This window comes from Heptranchias perlo, chromosome 45, assembly GCF_035084215.1.
Source record: "Heptranchias perlo isolate sHepPer1 chromosome 45, sHepPer1.hap1, whole genome shotgun sequence".
In the NCBI taxonomy this organism is placed as follows: Eukaryota; Metazoa; Chordata; class Chondrichthyes; order Hexanchiformes; family Hexanchidae; genus Heptranchias; species Heptranchias perlo.
The window spans coordinates 1968669-1985941 of record NC_090369.1 but is presented as its reverse complement, the minus strand read 5'-3'; the positions used below and the strand labels follow the sequence as shown (position 1 = coordinate 1985941).

Below are 17273 nucleotides of genomic sequence, written 5' to 3'. Positions count from 1 at the left end.
GCCCCCCTCCCATCCCCCTACCCCGGGGCGCCCCCTCCCATTCCCCTACTACCCCGGGGCGCCCCCTCCCATTCCCCTACTACCCCGGGGCGCCCCCTCCCATTCCCCTACTACCCCGGGGCGCCCCCCTCCCATCCCCCTACTACCCCGGGGCGCCCCCTCCCTCCCACCTCCCTACCCCGGGGCGCCCCCCTCCCATCCCCCTACTACCCCCGGGGCGTCCCCCTCCCATCCCCCTACTACCCCGGGGCGTCCCCCCTCCCATCCCCCTACTACCCCGGGGTGCCCCCCTCCCATCCCCCTACCCCGGGGCGCCCCCCTCCCATCCCCTTACTACCCCGGGGCGCCCCCCTCCCATTCCCCTACTACCCCGGGGCGTCCCCCTCCCATTCCCCTACTACCCCGGGGCGCCCCCTCCCATTCCCCTACCCGGGGCTCCTCCTCCCATCCCCTTACTACCCCGGGGCGCCCCCCTCCCATCCCCCTACTACCCCGGGGCGCCCCCTCCCATTCCCCTACCCCGGGGCTCCTCCTCCCATCCCCTTACTACCCCGGGGCGCCCCCCTCCCATCCCCTTTACTTCCAGGGCAGTTTGTTGGGAGATTTCAGTTTAGCCGGTAGAGTTTTGGTGATCACGGGGCGTGCTAAAGGAGCAGAGTTCTCTGAGTTGCAATGGTCACAGTCGGCATTAAATCTCACCCGCAGTTACCTCGTTAATCTAATCGCCTTCCCCTCCCTATCACCCCTTGCAAACCAACCCGAGGAGGGGGAGAGAGAGAGAGAGAGAGAGAGAGACATATATATATATATAGACAGATATAATACATAAAAGAAAGAAGTGGATTACGAAAGCTCAAAGTGGGGGGACGAGGGGGGGTCGCCGTGGAAATTATCCGACGTTTACCTGTGATCGGAAACATGTATTTTTCTTTTTTTTTTTCTTTTTTCTAAAAAAAAAGAGAACTATAAGAAGCAACGCCCGCGGAGCGTGCTTTACTCCTCCTTCTGACAGACGGCAGTGCCCGCTCTCTGCTCCCAGTGGCAGCTGTCGTCCGCGTTTAGTGCATTGAAGTGAGAAATACTATTGCAAAGGTCATTGTCTTTCTTTAAGGCACTTGGCGATAGGGTGAGAGGCTGCAGCTCCTCCTCTTTCTTCCCGCTCCCGTTCAGCTGGGACTGGCAGTCGTCGCTGGGGCTGGGCTCTTGGCTCCCCGCGGGCTCGGGAGGCCCCTCTCTGGCTGCTGCCGCCGCCGCCGCCTCCTCCCTCCTCCTCTTCCTCCTCCTGTGGTGGTGGGAGGGGTGGGCTCTGTTGGCCGGGGGCTCCGGGGCTGGCCGCTGACGACCTGGTGCACCCGTGATTCTGCCGTGCGTTTCGTCGGCGACGATAATAATGAAAGGAAAGACGAGAACACAGCTCGATTACCGCCCGCGTCTGAAACAGGCATCGGCGACACAGCCCGTCCCTGTGACCGCAAACTGTTCGCCCTCTCTCTCCCCACCCCCCCCACCCCCCCGCACAATCCACTCGAGCTTCTGACGCTCTCAGAAGGGAGGAAGGGACGGTACTTAAATGCCCCAGGCGGCCAGAAGGACCCACGGACCCAGCTCACCGCCCCCCGCCACCCCAGCCCGGCGGCCCCTCCTCTCGTTACCTGGCTGCCGTCGCTGGAGGTCGCTCCATTTCTCGTGCTGGTCTCCCGGGCTCCTCTTCCAGCCGATGACGTGTCCTTCACTTGCCTTTCGTGTAAAGAGAGAGAGAGAGAGAGAGAGAAACGCGGTGCAAAATTAACTTCGGGTGAGGGAGTCACTTTTAAAACCGAGACATTATCCCAGCTGCAACACCCTGCATTTATCCAGCACCTTTAGCCGAGTAAAACGTCCCGAGGCGCTTCCACAGGAGGGTAAATCAGATAAAAATCGACACCGAGCCGCAATAGGGAGATATTGGGACAGGTGGCCAAAAGCTTGGTCGAAGAGGGAGGTTTTAAGGAGCGTCTTAAAGGAGGAGAGAGAGAGGAGAGGTTCAGGGAGGGAATTCCAGAGCTTCGGGCCCAGGCGGCTGAAGGCACGGCCGCCAATGGCGGAGCGATGGAAATCGGGGATACGCAAGAGACCAGAATTGGAGGAGAGTAGGGATCTGGGAGGGTTGTCGGGCTGGAGGAGGTTACAGAGAGAGGGAGGGGAGGGGAGGGAGAGGGAGGGGAGGGAGAGGGAGGGGAGGGAGAGGGAGGGGAGGGAGAGGGAGAGGAGGGGAGGGAGAGGGAGGGAGGGGAGGGAGAGGGAGGGAGAGGGAGGGAGAGGGAGGGAGGGCAAGGCCATGGAGGGGATTATGGGGTCAGAAGCTCACCACTGACGCTAACACTGCTGGACGATTAGGGCAGGTGATTTGCACTCAGGTCTGCTCGAACCTGCCTCCGGGACCTCTCCTTTAACATTCCCTGGTGGGGGCGGGGGGGGGGGGAGGGAGGGAGGGCGGAAGTGCAGGAACGGCAGGGTTTTGTGTCGCACTGAGTCGCTTGCCCCAATAATCGTTCTCCCCGGACGCTGCACTCACCCTCTCCCGTGTCCTCCGACAGAGATAACTTGTAGATTGAGCGAACCCCGGCCACGCCCTGGCCGGCTCCCAGCCCACTGACCCACCACCATCCCGGCGATCTCCAGCTTCCCTCCCTGGTGGGGGATCTGCTGAATACCTGGGGGGAGGGAGGAGGGAGAAAGGAGACGATTAAGAGAACAAGATCGCATCGGTCGTCAGCAGAGAGGGAACTCCCGACAGGCGGGAGTCCGACCAGCCGGACGCAAACTCGGGATATCCAAATGGTTATCAGTTAACAGCTGATGGCTCCAAGAGGATTTAAGCCTAAATGCTCCTCTTGTAACAAGTCTACTGCTCTTCACTTAGGAGCCCAGACGGCGAGTGTCAGCGAGATATTCAACTGCAGGGGGCATCACGTGCGGGCATTTTCAGTAGGTTTAACGTCTCATCTGATAGACGGCACCTCCGACGGCGCGGCGCTCCCTCAGCGCCGACCCCCCGACGCTCCCCCAGTACTGGGAGTATCAGCCTGGATTACGCGGTCGGGGCTCTGGGGGTGGGGACTCAAGCCAACGACCTTCTGACTCGGAGGGGAGAGAGTGAGACCCGAGCCGCGACTAACGAGTTGGAAAGAGTAACTGGGACGGGTTGACGGAGTCGTCGACCACCCATTTTGTAGCTCTGCGCTGGGTGGTCACTCGGGCTTACTCACCGGCGAAACTCCGGCCTCTCCCCATAGGGGGCGGGACCGGCCCAAAGTGTCGGCCGTACATCGGCATCGGGTAGAAAGGGGCCATCATGGGCGGCACAAAGGCGGGTGGGGGCATCGAGGGGGGTGGCATGGGCTGCCGGCTCATATTCAATCCTTCCAAAATGCTCTGTCTCATCTTCTCCACCTTGGCCACCTGGTCAGCCTGAATTTGGGGGGTGGGAAAGAGAGAGGAAAGAACAGGAAGAAAGACGGGAAATTAAGACTCAAGCCCAGTTCAGTATTACACAAAACTACACATCACGGAAACAGGCCATTTAGCCCGTCTGGCCCATGCCGGTGTTTATACTCCACGCGAGCCCCCCTCTCTCACCCAACCCTATCAGCATATCCTTCTATTCCTTTCTGAGCTGATTCAGCCCCTCGAGCCTGTCCCGCATCCTAACTCAGTCCGCCCGCCTCGGCTAGCAAAAATCTATCAATCTCAGATTTAAACATTATTAACTGAGCTGGCATCCATTGCTCTGCGTGGTCCTGGCTCTGATTTTAAGGTTACGTCCCCTTGTCCGACCTGTGGAAAAAGTTTCCCTCCATCGACCCGATCAATCCCTTTTGAAAATCCTAAAAACCTCAATCAGATCACCCCTTAACCTTCTATATTCCAGGGAGTACAAGCCTAGTTTATGTAATTCAGCCCTCATTTTGAAGTCAGTCGTTCTGTCCCTATTTTGATGCAAGAGTTCATTTCCATATTATTTATATTTAAAAAGCAAAACTTGCGGTAATTTGAGAAGTGGAGCAGTAGTTTGGAGCAAAGGAATTTCTCTGCAGTGCAGGCCGAGGACTGGGAGATGCATAACGGAGACTACAGCGCCACCATTGGCCAGAGGGTGTAAATACAGCGTGACATGTTTACATAGGCAGTTCCCATTATACATGTGGAGATAGGAATTTATAATGGGAAAGTTGACAAAAACGCAACAGGAAATGTGTGCAGACTCAATGTTCTTAATAGGTCAGAGAGACATTAAATCCCATTATTTGACAACCCGGCTGAAAAGCTGACTGCGAACGCGTACCTGACCATCACAGAGGTCAATGAGAGGGGCCTTGTCACGGGTGGCCCGCACCAACTTGCTGTGGAGGAGCTTCCCGTCAAAGTAAATCCAGGGACAGCAGTGCTCCCACGGGATGGGCTGCCCGCAGGCGTCGTTGGCGAAGAGCGCGGTGTCCACGCCGCTCATGAACAGGGCGGCCAGCTGAATCCCGCGCGCATCCAGCTTGTCGATCTTCACCGGGGAGGGAAAAGGCAACAGGTTAGAAACACCGGCGACCCGTCCCGAGCTTTTACCCCCACTGTCCACCTCACTTTGAGCCCCGAACCAGCGGGACGTCGACTCATCGCTATGGGCGCGGTTCCCACGGGAACCGCGCAGGCTACTCATGGCCGTCTTTGATCACCCTGCGGTCAGTGCCCGAGCCTGACTGGTCCGTCCTTGCCCTCCGTGCAGGCAAATGCCCGACGCCCACTCTCACGATCCGATTTCTCGTGGACCGCTTTTGATTCGGAAATAATCGCCGAGTTCAACGACAACAGCTCCCATTTACCCGGCGCCTTTGACGTAGTGAAACGTCCCCAAGGCGCTTCACAGGAGCGTAAACCAGGCAAAATTTGACACCGAGTCACGTAGGAGGTATTGGGACAGGAGACCAAAAAGCTTGGTCAGAGACGGAGGTTTTAAGGAGTGTCTTAAAGGAGGGGAGACAGGTAGAGACAAGAGTTAAACGACACCTTGCTGCGCGCGCTCTCAACAAGGTGAGACTTCATCACAGAGATATCCCACCCCCCCCCCGCAAAAACTCATGCCATCTGTGGCAGACCATCATTCCACCCCCTCAGCACCTGCACACAGTGACACAAACTTACAAAGTGCCTTTAAAGTAGAAAACGGCCATTTGTAGAATCGTGGGGCGAGGGGGAAAAACAGCCTTCCTCGAATCCAAGATCGGTTCAGATGAAGTGTTTACTGTCCATTACAGTCAACCTGAACAGACAGCCCAGACGGCCATTAAATGGCACCTCCGACAGTGCAGCACTCCCTCAGTACGGCACTGGGAGTGTTGGCCTGGACTATGGGGCTTAAGTCTCTGGAGTGAGACTGGAACCTGTGACTGAGCCAAGCCGACACTAACTGGCATGCCTTCTCCTTGGTGTCCACACAGAGCTCTTTGGTGTGTGTCAGGACGCTGTACAAATGCAAAGTTTGTCACTTGCATGGAAAAAAAAATCAGAGGAAATCTCCCCACTTACCCCACCCCCTCAGTCACTCGTACCTTCAACTCCTGCAGCTGGTCCGGCTCGTACAATTTTGAGGAGACGGCCTGCGCCAGGAATGCATCCAGCTCGTACCTGTGCAAGATCCTGCTGCCCGGCCACTGCATCATGTAGCTGAAAACAGAAACAAAACCCCACGGGAGGCAGTGACTCGAAGGGAACAGGGTCGGAGCGAGGGGCAAGGCACCAGAGTTCAGCGCACCGCCAAGGCTGGATAGAGATTGGAGGGAAGGTGGGATAAAATGTGATTTAGACAAGTTGGGTGAGTGGGCAAGAACATGGCAGTCGCAGTATAACGTGGATAAATGTGAGGTTATCCACTTTGGTTGTAAAAACAGAAAGATAGATTATTATCTGAATGGTGATAGATTGGGAAAAGGGGAGGTGCAACGAGACCTGGGTGTCCTTGTACACCAGTCGCTGAAAGCCTTTAACGTAGTCCCAAGGCACTTCACAGGAGTATGATCAGACTTCGAGCCACCTAAAGAACTATTAGGACAGGTGACCAAAAGCTTGGTCAAAGAGGGAGGTTTTAAGGAGCGTCTTAAAAGGAGGAGAGAGAGGCGGAGGGGTTTAGGGAGGGAATTCTAGAGCTTAGGGCCCGGGCAGCTGAAGGCACGGCCGCCGATGGTGGGATGATTAAAATCGGGGATGGGCAGGAGGCCAGAATTGGAGGAGCCCAGAGATCTGGGTGGGTCGTAGGGCTGGAGGAGGTCACAGAGATAGGGAGGGAGGGGGGCGAGGGCCATGGAGGGATTTGAACACGAGGATGGAGAATTTTACTTTCGGGGAACGGCCGGACTGGGAGCCAGAACGGGAGAGTCTCCAACCTCAACTCAGTGAGGATGCACGGAGGAGGAAGCGGGTGTGGGAGGAGGGAGTTCAGGAGGAACAGGAAAGTTCGGAGAAGCGCTGACCAGAGCGATACGACAGAGAGAAAGGAAAACGACAGCGAGGGAGAGCGAGCGAGCGAGCGACACGCACACGGGCGGAGGGTGTGTTTGACGAATACTCGGCTTGGCTCAGCTCCTTCCCCCTCTGCTGGACTGGCTGATTGTGAAGCAGAGGAACGCCTCGCAGCCCCTCAGAGGGACTTTTGGTCCAGTTACGGTCAGTCTTGGCTTGAGGACCGAGACTGCCCCACAAACCACAGTTTTTGTCAGGTGTTTATTTCTTCCCCTCCCCAACCAAGTACGCTGCCTTATGTTGGGGGTGACGCTCATGGCCGTTCTTCATCTGTGACCTGAGGCAGTGCTATTTGACCGTGGGGGAGGGGGGGGGGGAACGCAGGAACGCTACCGCACTCTCCAGTGTCCAAACACTCAACACGTTTCGTCAGGGGCCAGTGGGCAGGGATGAGGAACGGGAAACACTGACTGACTTCCTTCTCCCTCCCTCCCATCCACCAGCGCAACGGGAGGTGGGAGTTGGGGGTTAAATGCTAAGACCCACTCACTACACTCCCGCTCTCGAGGTGAAGTCAGCCAACTCGGCACAGGCCGGGGATGGAGCCTGGGTCTTTCCTGCCGTTATACGTGAGGCTTTGAGGCCACCGGGTGGGGCGTCAAAGGAGCAACCGAGCCCTTTAATGCGTTTCCTTATTCTCACCGTAAGATGCAGCAGAGCAGCAGGAGGTGGGTGGGGATGTTGGTGGGGTTCAGCATCCCCGGCGTGTCGGACTTTATGCAGGCGAGGAAGGCCCTCATGCGTCGGTTCTTGTCCTCCACGGCCTTGCCCAGCCACAGCTTCTTCAGGTTGGGGCAGGTCCACTCCCTGAAGGTCAGCCCGGCCACCAGCTCCGGCGTCTGGGGGGACTTGCCCTTGTAGGCCGACCACTCCTTGATGATGACCGGGGGCACTGCGGACAGAAAAAAGGAGCTGGACATCCTGCAACGGCGGCAATTGAAAATTCAGAACACAGTCCGCGCCGCGTACAGATTGGCCCGTTATAAGTGTTGGACGGTAAAGCCGCCACAGGCTCCAAATCCTCTCTCGCCACCGAGGGAGCACGGTACCGAGGGAGCGCCACCGAGGGATCACCGCACCGTCGGAGGGACGGTACTGAAGGAGCGCTGCACCGTCGGAGGGGCAGTACTGAGGGAGCGCTGCACCGACGGAGGGGCAGCACCGAGGGAGCGCCGCACTGTCGGAGGGGTTGTCTTTCGGGTGAGACGTTAAACCGAGGCCCCCGTCTGCCCTCCCAGGTGGATGTAAACAAAAATCCCACAGCCGCTATTGGAGGAAGAGCAGGGGGGAGTTCTCCCCAGGAGTCCTGGAGAATATTTATCCCTCAATCAACATCACCAAAACAGACCATCTGGTCAATATCACATTGCTGTTTGTGGGATCTTGCTGTGTGCAAATTGGCTGCTGTGTTTCCTACATTACAACAGTGACCACACTTCCAAAAAAAAAAAGTACTTCATTGGCTGTGAAGCGTTTTGGGACGTCCCGAGGGTGAAAGGCGCGATAGAAATGCAAGTTCTTTCTTTCTTCCCAAGAGATCCTGGGCAGGAATCCAGGCCCGTACACGTCAAACACCACTCCAGCACGCCAGTCAATACTCTTACCTTCCACGGGAATCCTCCTCCTCATGGCCAGCCGCTCAGCTCTCCTCTGGGTCTCCGACAGGCTGAAGAGCACGCCGTAGATGTACTGACGGGCCGACCTGTACAGCAAGGTGGCGGGGGGCAAATCGTTATTGGCCTCGTCCTCGATGCAGACGGGGAGCTTCAACTCGCCCTGGGAGCCGCGGAAAGGGGGTGAGGGGGTGGGAGGGGGGAAGGGGGAAAACGCACACAACACAAAGCAAATTGATCTGTGAAGGGACATAGATACAAGTCAACAAGCCCAATCCACACCCTGAAGCCCGCTTACTGTCCCCAAAAATTAAAACGACAAAAAAAAACGGCCATGGACAAGCAGAGTTCAGGGATCAAGGGTCATCGTGGCTCTGTGGTAGCACCTCAGCGGGTTGTGGGCTCGAGCCCCACAGCAGACTTGAGCCCACAGCCTGGGGCTGACACGCCCCGGTGCAGTACTGAGGGAGCGCCGCACTGGCGGAGGTTAAACCGAGGCCTCCGTCTGCGTTAAAGGTACAACTGGAAGAAGAGCAGGGGAGTTCTCCTGCTGTCCTGGGCCAGCATTCCTCCCTCTATTCATACATACATTTGCTCTTTGTGTCTTCTTTCCCCCTCCCCCCAATATAACACGTGTCCTATTAGTTAATATATTGAAGATGTATGTCCAGAGGGGCGCGCTCCGCCCTTTGCAACAGATGCCAAAACGATCTGAGCCGCAGCCTTAAAATAATGGGGAAAGCTCCTTGTCCAAACAATTAAACTCGAATTCACCTAGATCTTGACCTTTGCAATCAAACTTAAAGCCAATCTGACCCCAGCATTCAGAGTGATCAATTACATCTGGTAGCTTTAAAGAAACAAACATACATTTTAGCAGATAACACACTGTGGATTACAACCAGTCTCCTGTCCTTCTAAATCTCTGTATCCTCTGATTCACTCCTCGATGTATAAAAAAAGTGTGAGTTTTGTCACCCTTCAAAGTGTTAAACATATTGAAAAAGAGAAATAGAGCCAGCCACTTCCCACTGGTTTCTTCTGACCTGCAGCCAGGAATTTACAAACACTTGCAAATTCCACCCCCCCATACAGCAATTGAACTCCAAATGACCTCGCGGTGTCTCGCACGCAGAAATTAGACTCTGTGGTCTTAAAGAGACAGGCCAAGTTACGCACGGAGCAGTACACGGTGCACGACATGGTAGAAAGCTCCTTTGGTGCAAGATGGTGCATCATTTGACTTGCCGTGGGTAACAGCACAGGAGATCGGCTAATCTCAGTTGAGCCACCTTTAAGCGGGGACTCGGCTGCACGTAGAATCACACAGCACAGCAAGAGGCCATTCCGCCCATCGGGCCTGTGCCGGCCGTTTGAAAGAGCTATCCAATCCCCTACGCCTTACCCCGTAGCCCTGCAAAATTTTCCTTTGCAAGTATTTATCCAATTCCCCTTTTTGAAAGTTATGATTGAATCTGCTTCCACCGCCCTTTCAGGCAGTGAATTCCAGATCAGAACAACTCGCTGCGTAAAAACAATTCTCATCTCATCTCCCCCCCTGGTTCTTTTGCCAATTATCTTAAATCTGTGTCCTCTGGTCACCGACCCTCCTGCCACTGGAAACACTTTCTCCTTATTTACTCCATCAAAACCCTTCGTGATTTTGAACGCCTCGATTAAATCTCCCCTTAACCGTCTCTGCTCTAAGGGGAACAATCCCAGCTTCTCCAGTCTCTCCAGGGGTGCGATCACTTTGTGCACATGCACCCATCCTTTGCGAGATCAGCGCCGGCACTTACCATAGTCAGGACTTGATAGATGTAGGGGTACATGAGACCCTTCCTGTGTCTGTGGTCCGCCACGCGCAGCACCTCCGGAGCGACCAGGGGCAGCGGCGGGGTGGTGATGTCCATGTGGTTTCTGGTTTGCATGGAGAGCAGCGACGGTATGTGCGCGGTGGGGTTGACGGGGACGGCGTCCGCGACCGGCGCCATGGGAGCTGAAGGCTGCCCGCTCCCGGACTTGGCATCGGGGACTCCCTGCACCAAACGAAGAATTGTAGAATCATACGGCACAGGAGGCGGCCGATCCGCCCAAACGCACCTATGCCGGCTTTGAAAGAGCTCTCCGTTCAACCCGCTCCCCTGCCCTTTTCCCCACAGCCCTGCAATTTTTCCCCTTCCAGTATTTATCCAATTCCCCTTTTTGAAAGTTATTATTGAATCTGCTTCCACCGCCCTTTCAGGCAGCGCATTCCAGATCGTAACAACTCGCTGCGTAAAAAAAAATTCTCCTCATCTCTCCCTCTGGTTCTTTTGCCAATTACCTTAAACCTGCGTCCTCTGGTTACCGACCCTCCTTATTTACTCTATCAAAACCCCTCATGATTTTGAACACCTCTATTAAATCTCCCCTTAACCTTCTCTGCTCTAAGGAGAACAACCCCAGCTTCTCCAGTCTCTCCACATCACTGAAGTCCCTCATCCCTGGTACCATTCTGGTAAATCTCCTCCGCACCCTCTCCAAGGCTTTGACATCCTTCCTAACATACGGTGCCCAGAATTGGACAATACTCCAGCCGGGGCCTAACCACTGATCTATAATAGTTTAGCATTAATTCCTTGCTTTTGTACTCTACGCTTCTACTCATAAAGAACATTCGTCAAGTAAGCAGGCGCTTTGCAAGCTTCAAGTCTTCCAACCCGTCCAGGCCTTCTGACATCTCCTCTCGTTACCTTGTAATCTGGTTTGAGAGTGGATGCTGTGTGGAGTTGGGGGTGAATAAAGAACTGCTTTAAGGGGGCGATAGAGCAGGAGAACATAGGGTCACCTGCTCTCCAAAGGTTTGGGGCATACTTACTGCCTTGTTACTGCGTGTAGCTGTGTGTAACTCGTCGTACTTGATCACCAAAATTGCTGATTGCTACCGTATTGGTTGTCTCATTGAAATCGGTCTACGCACTTTCCAGCAGGGATGGCTGGATGATGGGTCAGGAGCGGGAAGCATGGCTGGTGTTTTCCGCCTTTCCTACTTCTGGGAAAACTGAGGTCACTGCAGCGACCCCACCGTCACTGTATTTCCTGCCATTCCTCGATGGGGGGAGGGGCAGCCCTTTCTCCTGGCCTTTGAAGAACACCGTTCTAAAGCTGGCTCCAAAATGGTCAAATCGAACAGCCCAGTAGCAGCAGATTCCCTTACAGCACCACTGATGCACTCTGAGGGCTATTCCTCTCGTTCTGACCTTGTGGTCAAAGTCTCCCCTTTTCCGACGAGGGGCCTTCCTTCCTCGACCCTCCCCGATCCCCAGGATCGTAGCGGTTGCCCCCTCTCCGGAACAGGGCTGTGATGAGGTGCCCAGAACCGCGCACTGTGCACCTCCCCCCCCCCCCCCCCACCCCAGTGGCCAGTCAGGCCAACACTCGCCACAGCAAACGGTGCAACCTCCACAAGGCAACGGACACGATGAGTTACCTCAGGGCATCTTTTCTCTTGGCTCTTGCTTGGACCTGGAATCGCACTGCCAGCTTCCCAGTTCAGTTTGTGTTGAGATGATTGCTCGGTGAGGTGGCTGAAAAGAAGAGAGTCCACCGATTAACCCACACAAAAAAGTCCCATTTCATCCGCATCAACTGAACTCCCGCTGGGAGCAGGGTATGCAGCTGGTTCTGTCTCCCGATCACCGTTACTTTTCATCGTAAATTCTGTGCTTATTAAGGTGAGGAACCTTCACACCAGGACACTGAATCAAGTTACCCTCCAGATCATAACTCGCTGCGTAAAAACAATTCTCCTCATCTCCCCTCTGGTTCTTTTGCCAATTATCTTAAATCTGTGTCCTCTGGTTACTGACCCTCCTGCCACTGGAAACAGTTTCTCCTTATTTACTCGATCAAAACCCCTCCTGATTGTGACACGGGTCAGATATAGAATAAAGTTCCCTCCACACTGCCCCCAAATGTCCTGTATGTAACAGATGCTGCACCTGCCCTGGGAGTGTTTGATGGGACAGTGTAGAGGGAGCTTTACTCTGTATCTAACCCTGTACCTGCCCTGGGAGTGTTTGACGGGACAGTGTAGAGGGAGCTTTACTCTGTATCTAACCCTGTACCTGCCCTGGGAGTGTTTGATGGGACAGTGTATAGGGGACTTTACTCTGTATCTAACCCGGTACCTGCCCTGGGAGTGTTTGATGGGACAGTGTAGAGGGAGCTTTACTCTGTATCTAACCCCTGCTGTACCTGCCCTGGGAGTGTTTGACGGGACAGTGTAGAGGGAGCTTTACTCTGTATCTAACCCTGTACCTGCCCTGGGAGTGTTTGATGGGACAGTGCAGAGGGAGCTTTACTCTGTATCTAACCCTGTACCTGCCCTGGGAGTGTTTGATGGGACAGTGTAGAGGGAGCTTTACTCTGTATCTAACCCTGTACCTGCCCTGGGAGTGTTTGATGGGACAGTGTAGAGGGAGCTTTACTCTGTATCTAACCCCTGCTGTACCTGCCCTGGGAGTGTTTGACGGGACAGTGTAGAGGGAGCTTTACTCTGTATCTAACCCTGTACCTGCCCTGGGAGTGTTTGACGGGACAGTGTAGATGGAGCTTTACTCTGTATCTAACCCCGTGCTGTATCTGCCCTGGGAGTGTTTGATGGGACAGTGTAGAGGGAGCTTTGCTCTGTATCTAACCCCGTGCTGTACCTGCCCTGGGAGTGTTTGATGGGACAGTGTAGAGGGAGCTTTACTCTGTATCTAACCCGTGCTGTACCTGCCCTGGGAATGTTTGACTGGACAGTGTAGAGGGAGCGTTACTCTGTATCTAACCTGTGCTGTACCTGCCCTGGGAGTGTTTGATGGGACAGGGTAGAGGGAGCTTTACTCTGTATCTAACCCTGTACCTGCCCTGGGAGTGTTTGATGGGACAGTGTAGAGGGAGCTTTACTCTGTATCTAACCCGTGCTGTACCTGCCCTGGGAGTGTTTGACGGGACAGTGTAGAGGGAGCTTTACTCTGTATCTAACCCTGTATCTGCCCTGGGAGTGTTTGACGGGACAGTGTAGATGGAGCTTTACTCTGTATCTAACCCCGTGCTGTACCTGCCCTGGGAGTGTTTGATGGGACAGTGTAGAGGGAGCTTTACTCTGTATCTAACCCGTGCTGTACCTGCCCTGGGAGTGTTTGACTGGACAGTGTAGAGGGAGCTTTACTCTGTATCTAACCCGTGCTGTACCTGCCCTGGGAATGTTTGATGGGACAGGGTAGAGGGAGCTTTACTCTGTATCTAACCCTGTACCTGCCCTGGGAGTGTTTGATGGGACAGTGTAGAGGGAGCTTTACTCTGTATCTAACCCGTGCTGTACCTGCCCTGGGAGTGTTTGACGGGACAGTGTAGAGGGAGCTTTACTCTGTATCTAACCCTGTACCTGCCCTGGGAGTGTTTGATGGGACAGTGTAGATGGAGCTTTACTCTGTATCTAACCCCGTGCTGTACCTGCCCTGGGAGTGTTTGATGGGACAGTGTAGAGGGAGCTTTACTCTGTATCTAACCCTGTACCTGCCCTGGGAGTGTTTGACGGGACAGTGTAGAGGGAGCTTTACTCTGTATCTAACCCTGTACCTGCCCTGGGAGTGTTTGATGGGACAGTGTAGAGGGAGCTTTACTCTGTATCTAACCCTGTACCTGCCCTGGGAGTGTTTGATGGGACAGTGTAGAGGGAGCTTTACTCTGTATCTAACCCTGTACCTGCCCTGGGAGTGTTTGATGGGACAGTGTAGAGGGAGCTTTACTCTGTATCTAACCCTGTAGCTGCCCTGGGAGTGTTTGACGGGACAGTGTAGAGGGAGCTTTACTCTGTATCTAACCCTGTACCTGCCCTGGGAGTGTTTGACGGGACAGTGTAGAGGGAGCTTTACTCTGTATCTAACCCTGTACCTGCCCTGGGAGTGTTTGATGGGACAGTGTAGAGGGAGCTTTACTCTGTATCTAACCCTGTACCTGCCCTGGGAGTGTTTGATGGGACAGTGTAGAGGGAGCTTTACTCTGTATCTAACCCTGTACCTGCCCTGGGAGTGTTTGACGGGACAGTGTAGAGGGAGCTTTACTCTGTATCTAACCCTGTAGCTGCCCTGGGAGTGTTTGACGGGACAGTGTAGAGGGAGCTTTACTCTGTATCTAACCCTGTACCTGCCCTGGGAGTGTTTGATGGGACAGTGTAGAGGGAGCTTTACTCTGTATCTAACCCTGTACCTGCCCTGGGAGTGTTTGATGGGACAGTGTAGAGGGAGCTTTACTCTGTATCTAACCCTGTACCTGCCCTGGGAGTGTTTGATGGGACAGTGTAGAGGGAGCTTTACTCTGTATCTAACCCTGTACCTGCCCTGGGAGTGTTTGATGGGACAGTGTAGAGGGAGCTTTACTCTGTATCTAACCCTGTACCTGACCCTGGGAGTGTTTGACGGGACAGTGTAGAGGGAGCTTTACTCTGTATCTAACCCTGTACCTGACCCTGGGAGTGTTTGATGGGACAGTGTAGAGGGAGCTTTACTCTGTATCTAACCCTGTACCTGCCCTGGGAGTGTTTGACAGGACAGGAGTGGGAGGAGGCTCGTGTGCAGCATAAGCACCGGCACAGACCAGTAAAAACTATAACCGCCCGAGCGTGTGGTGAATGCGGTGAATACTTACTTGGCCGTGTTGCCGCCGCTCTGTTCCTCCACGTCCGAGGAAGAGGAGGGTGAAGAATCGGGAAGAGGCGATGGCGATTCCTTCACGGGGGCGTGGTTGGAGATCCTGGGCGGGGCCGGGGGGCCGTAGGGGCCGGCCCAGTCACCAAACGGCGCCGTCTGCTTCCCGGCGCGCTGGAGGGGGCCGTCGTGCTTGGCCACGCCAGGGTCAAAGGGGGGCCCGTGCATCAGGTGACCCTGGGAGGGCGGGAACGCGGGGCTCGGGCCTGGTGCGAACGGTTGGTACGGCAGCTTCTGCATCATCGGCGGGGGGAACTTGGCGAGAGATGAAACGGAGACTCGCGTTAGTACAAATGCTGATCAATAACTCCAAGCGTCACGGTGTTGACATACAGCTTACGCCTGGCTCTCGATTCAAAGTAAACTAGAGCCCCCATGGCATTGCTCACAGTGTAAAGCAAACGGTCTCACTACCTGCAACTGCCTTGTTACTTTCTCCCCAATACAAGTGCCCCCCCTCACTCACCCCAGTGCCAATGCCCCCCCCTCGCCCTAGTGTCCCCCCCACTCTCCCAAGTACCAGTGGCCTCCCCCCGGCTCCCCCCAAGTTCCAGTGCCACCCCCCCACCCCCAGCACTCCCCAGTACCAGTGGCCTCTCTCTCCCCGCCACCCCCCCCACCCCGACTCTCTCCCCAGTTCCAGTGCCCCCCACCTCTCTCCCTGTGCCCGTGGCCTCCCCCCACCCCATCACTAAGGATTTTTATAGAATCATAATGATCACCCACCATTGGTTTGGGCTGAGGAATCCCTTGCATATGAGCAGCTGCGAAGGAGGGCATTCCAAACTGACTGGGCCCGAAACCTGGAACAGGAAATGAAAGTCACACTGACAGCCGTCCTTGAAAGTCACCATCTGAGCCGCAGAACACCCGCAGCGGAAATAACCGAGGCTGTAACGCCACCGCATCGAACGTGCAATATCACATCGTGACAGGCCGTGGTTTATCAGTCCTCGCACCCTGCTCCGAGTGACACCATCTCGGCCCTCTGCCAGGACCGTGCTCTCAAACCCACCTGCCAGGCAACACATCACATCCCACACCCACCTCCCCCCCACCCCAGGTTAACGGTCTCCAGAGTCTCAGTCTGTCACTCCATTCCACGTAACTCCTTTCACTGGTCTGTCCTCTCCTGCAGGTGGCGCGGAGCTGAGACGCGGCCCGGGGGCGGAGCTGAGACGCGGCCCGGGGGCGGAGCTGAGACGCGGCCCGGGGGCGGAGCTGAGACGCGGCCCGGGGGCGGAGCTGAGACGCGGCCCGGGGGCGGAGCTGAGACGCGGCCCGGGGGCGGAGCTGAGACGCGGCCCGGGGGCGGAGCTGAGACGCGGCCCGGGGGCGGAGCTGAGACGCGGCCCGGGGGCGGAGCTGAGACGCGGCCCGGGGGCGGAGCTGAGACGCGGCCCGGGGGCGGAGCTGAGCATACCAGGCAACCTACTTCCCTATTGAAAGCTCAGCCCGCACGCCGCTGGGCATTCTGCTGTTAGTCCGGCCAGGGTCACCTGCAGCCAAGTGGGAAGAATCCGCCAGGAGACAGGCCGACCCCTCCGGGGCCAGTCACTGAGCCCGGCTGGGTGCTCAGTGGTCAGCTGTGCCAACCAAGGATGGAGCCGGTGACAATCTCCCAGCACCAGATGGCACCTCGTGAAACAACCTGGACCCAAAAGAGGCCGTTCACCTCCCTGAACCTTACATACAGATACGGCCACAACTGCCTGATGGATACTCACCCAGGAAAGGAGACGGACCCAGAGGGAGAGGCCTTGGTTTGCTGGCAGTTGCATAATAATCAACAGCTCTCTTGAAGCGTTCAATTTTGTCTTCCGTCCTGGACTGGATTTAAATTCAATTTAAAAAAAACATTATAAGCCTTTCAGATTAATCTGCTATGGGGAGAAGAGAGGGGTTGCAACGTACAATCCAACTGATGACAGACAACACGAGTAGGAGTTTCAATGCAGTGCAGGAATCGGGCTGAGTCACTCTCTCCTACTCCCCATTGCACAATTATAGTGGGTTTTTTTTTAAAACGTATTATCATAATAGGGAGAGTGCGGTGATTACAGGGACACTTCAATGAACCCAGAGGGTGGATAATCTGGTCTCGCGGGTCCTGCCCTCCTGCTTGTTAATCCCTGCCTGTCCCCAGATGTAATGCAATTAACTCGTCCGAATAACCAATCCCACCTCCTTGTAACCTCTCTCATCTTGGGCTCCAAGGGTTAAATTACGAGGAGATATTCCATAAACTAGGCTTGTACTCCCCTGGAATATAGAAGGTTAAGGGGCGATACGATTGAGGCTTTTAGGATTTTGAAGGGAATTGAAAGGGTCGATGGAGAGAAACTTCTTCACACAGAGGGGTGGTTGAAGTGTGGAA

General features: G+C 55.3%; 1 protein-coding gene across 1 annotated transcript in view; it reads right to left on the bottom strand.

The window, feature by feature from the left end:
• Positions 1 to 950: 950 nt before the first annotated feature.
• LOC137306802 (constitutive coactivator of PPAR-gamma-like protein 1 homolog) overlaps positions 951 to 17273 on the bottom strand; it is a 38088-nt gene continuing 21765 nt past the window's right edge. Inside the window, 14 exon segments of the mRNA XM_067976185.1 lie at positions 951 to 1264; positions 1266 to 1360; positions 1653 to 1737; positions 2555 to 2693; positions 3249 to 3450; positions 4325 to 4534; positions 5580 to 5694; positions 7189 to 7438; positions 8151 to 8322; positions 9959 to 10198; positions 11632 to 11728; positions 14838 to 15151; positions 15623 to 15699; positions 16624 to 16726. Of these exon segments, the coding sequence (XP_067832286.1) occupies positions 994 to 1264; positions 1266 to 1360; positions 1653 to 1737; positions 2555 to 2693; positions 3249 to 3450; positions 4325 to 4534; positions 5580 to 5694; positions 7189 to 7438; positions 8151 to 8322; positions 9959 to 10198; positions 11632 to 11728; positions 14838 to 15151; positions 15623 to 15699; positions 16624 to 16726 (2370 nt within the window). The 3' untranslated portion in view covers positions 951 to 993.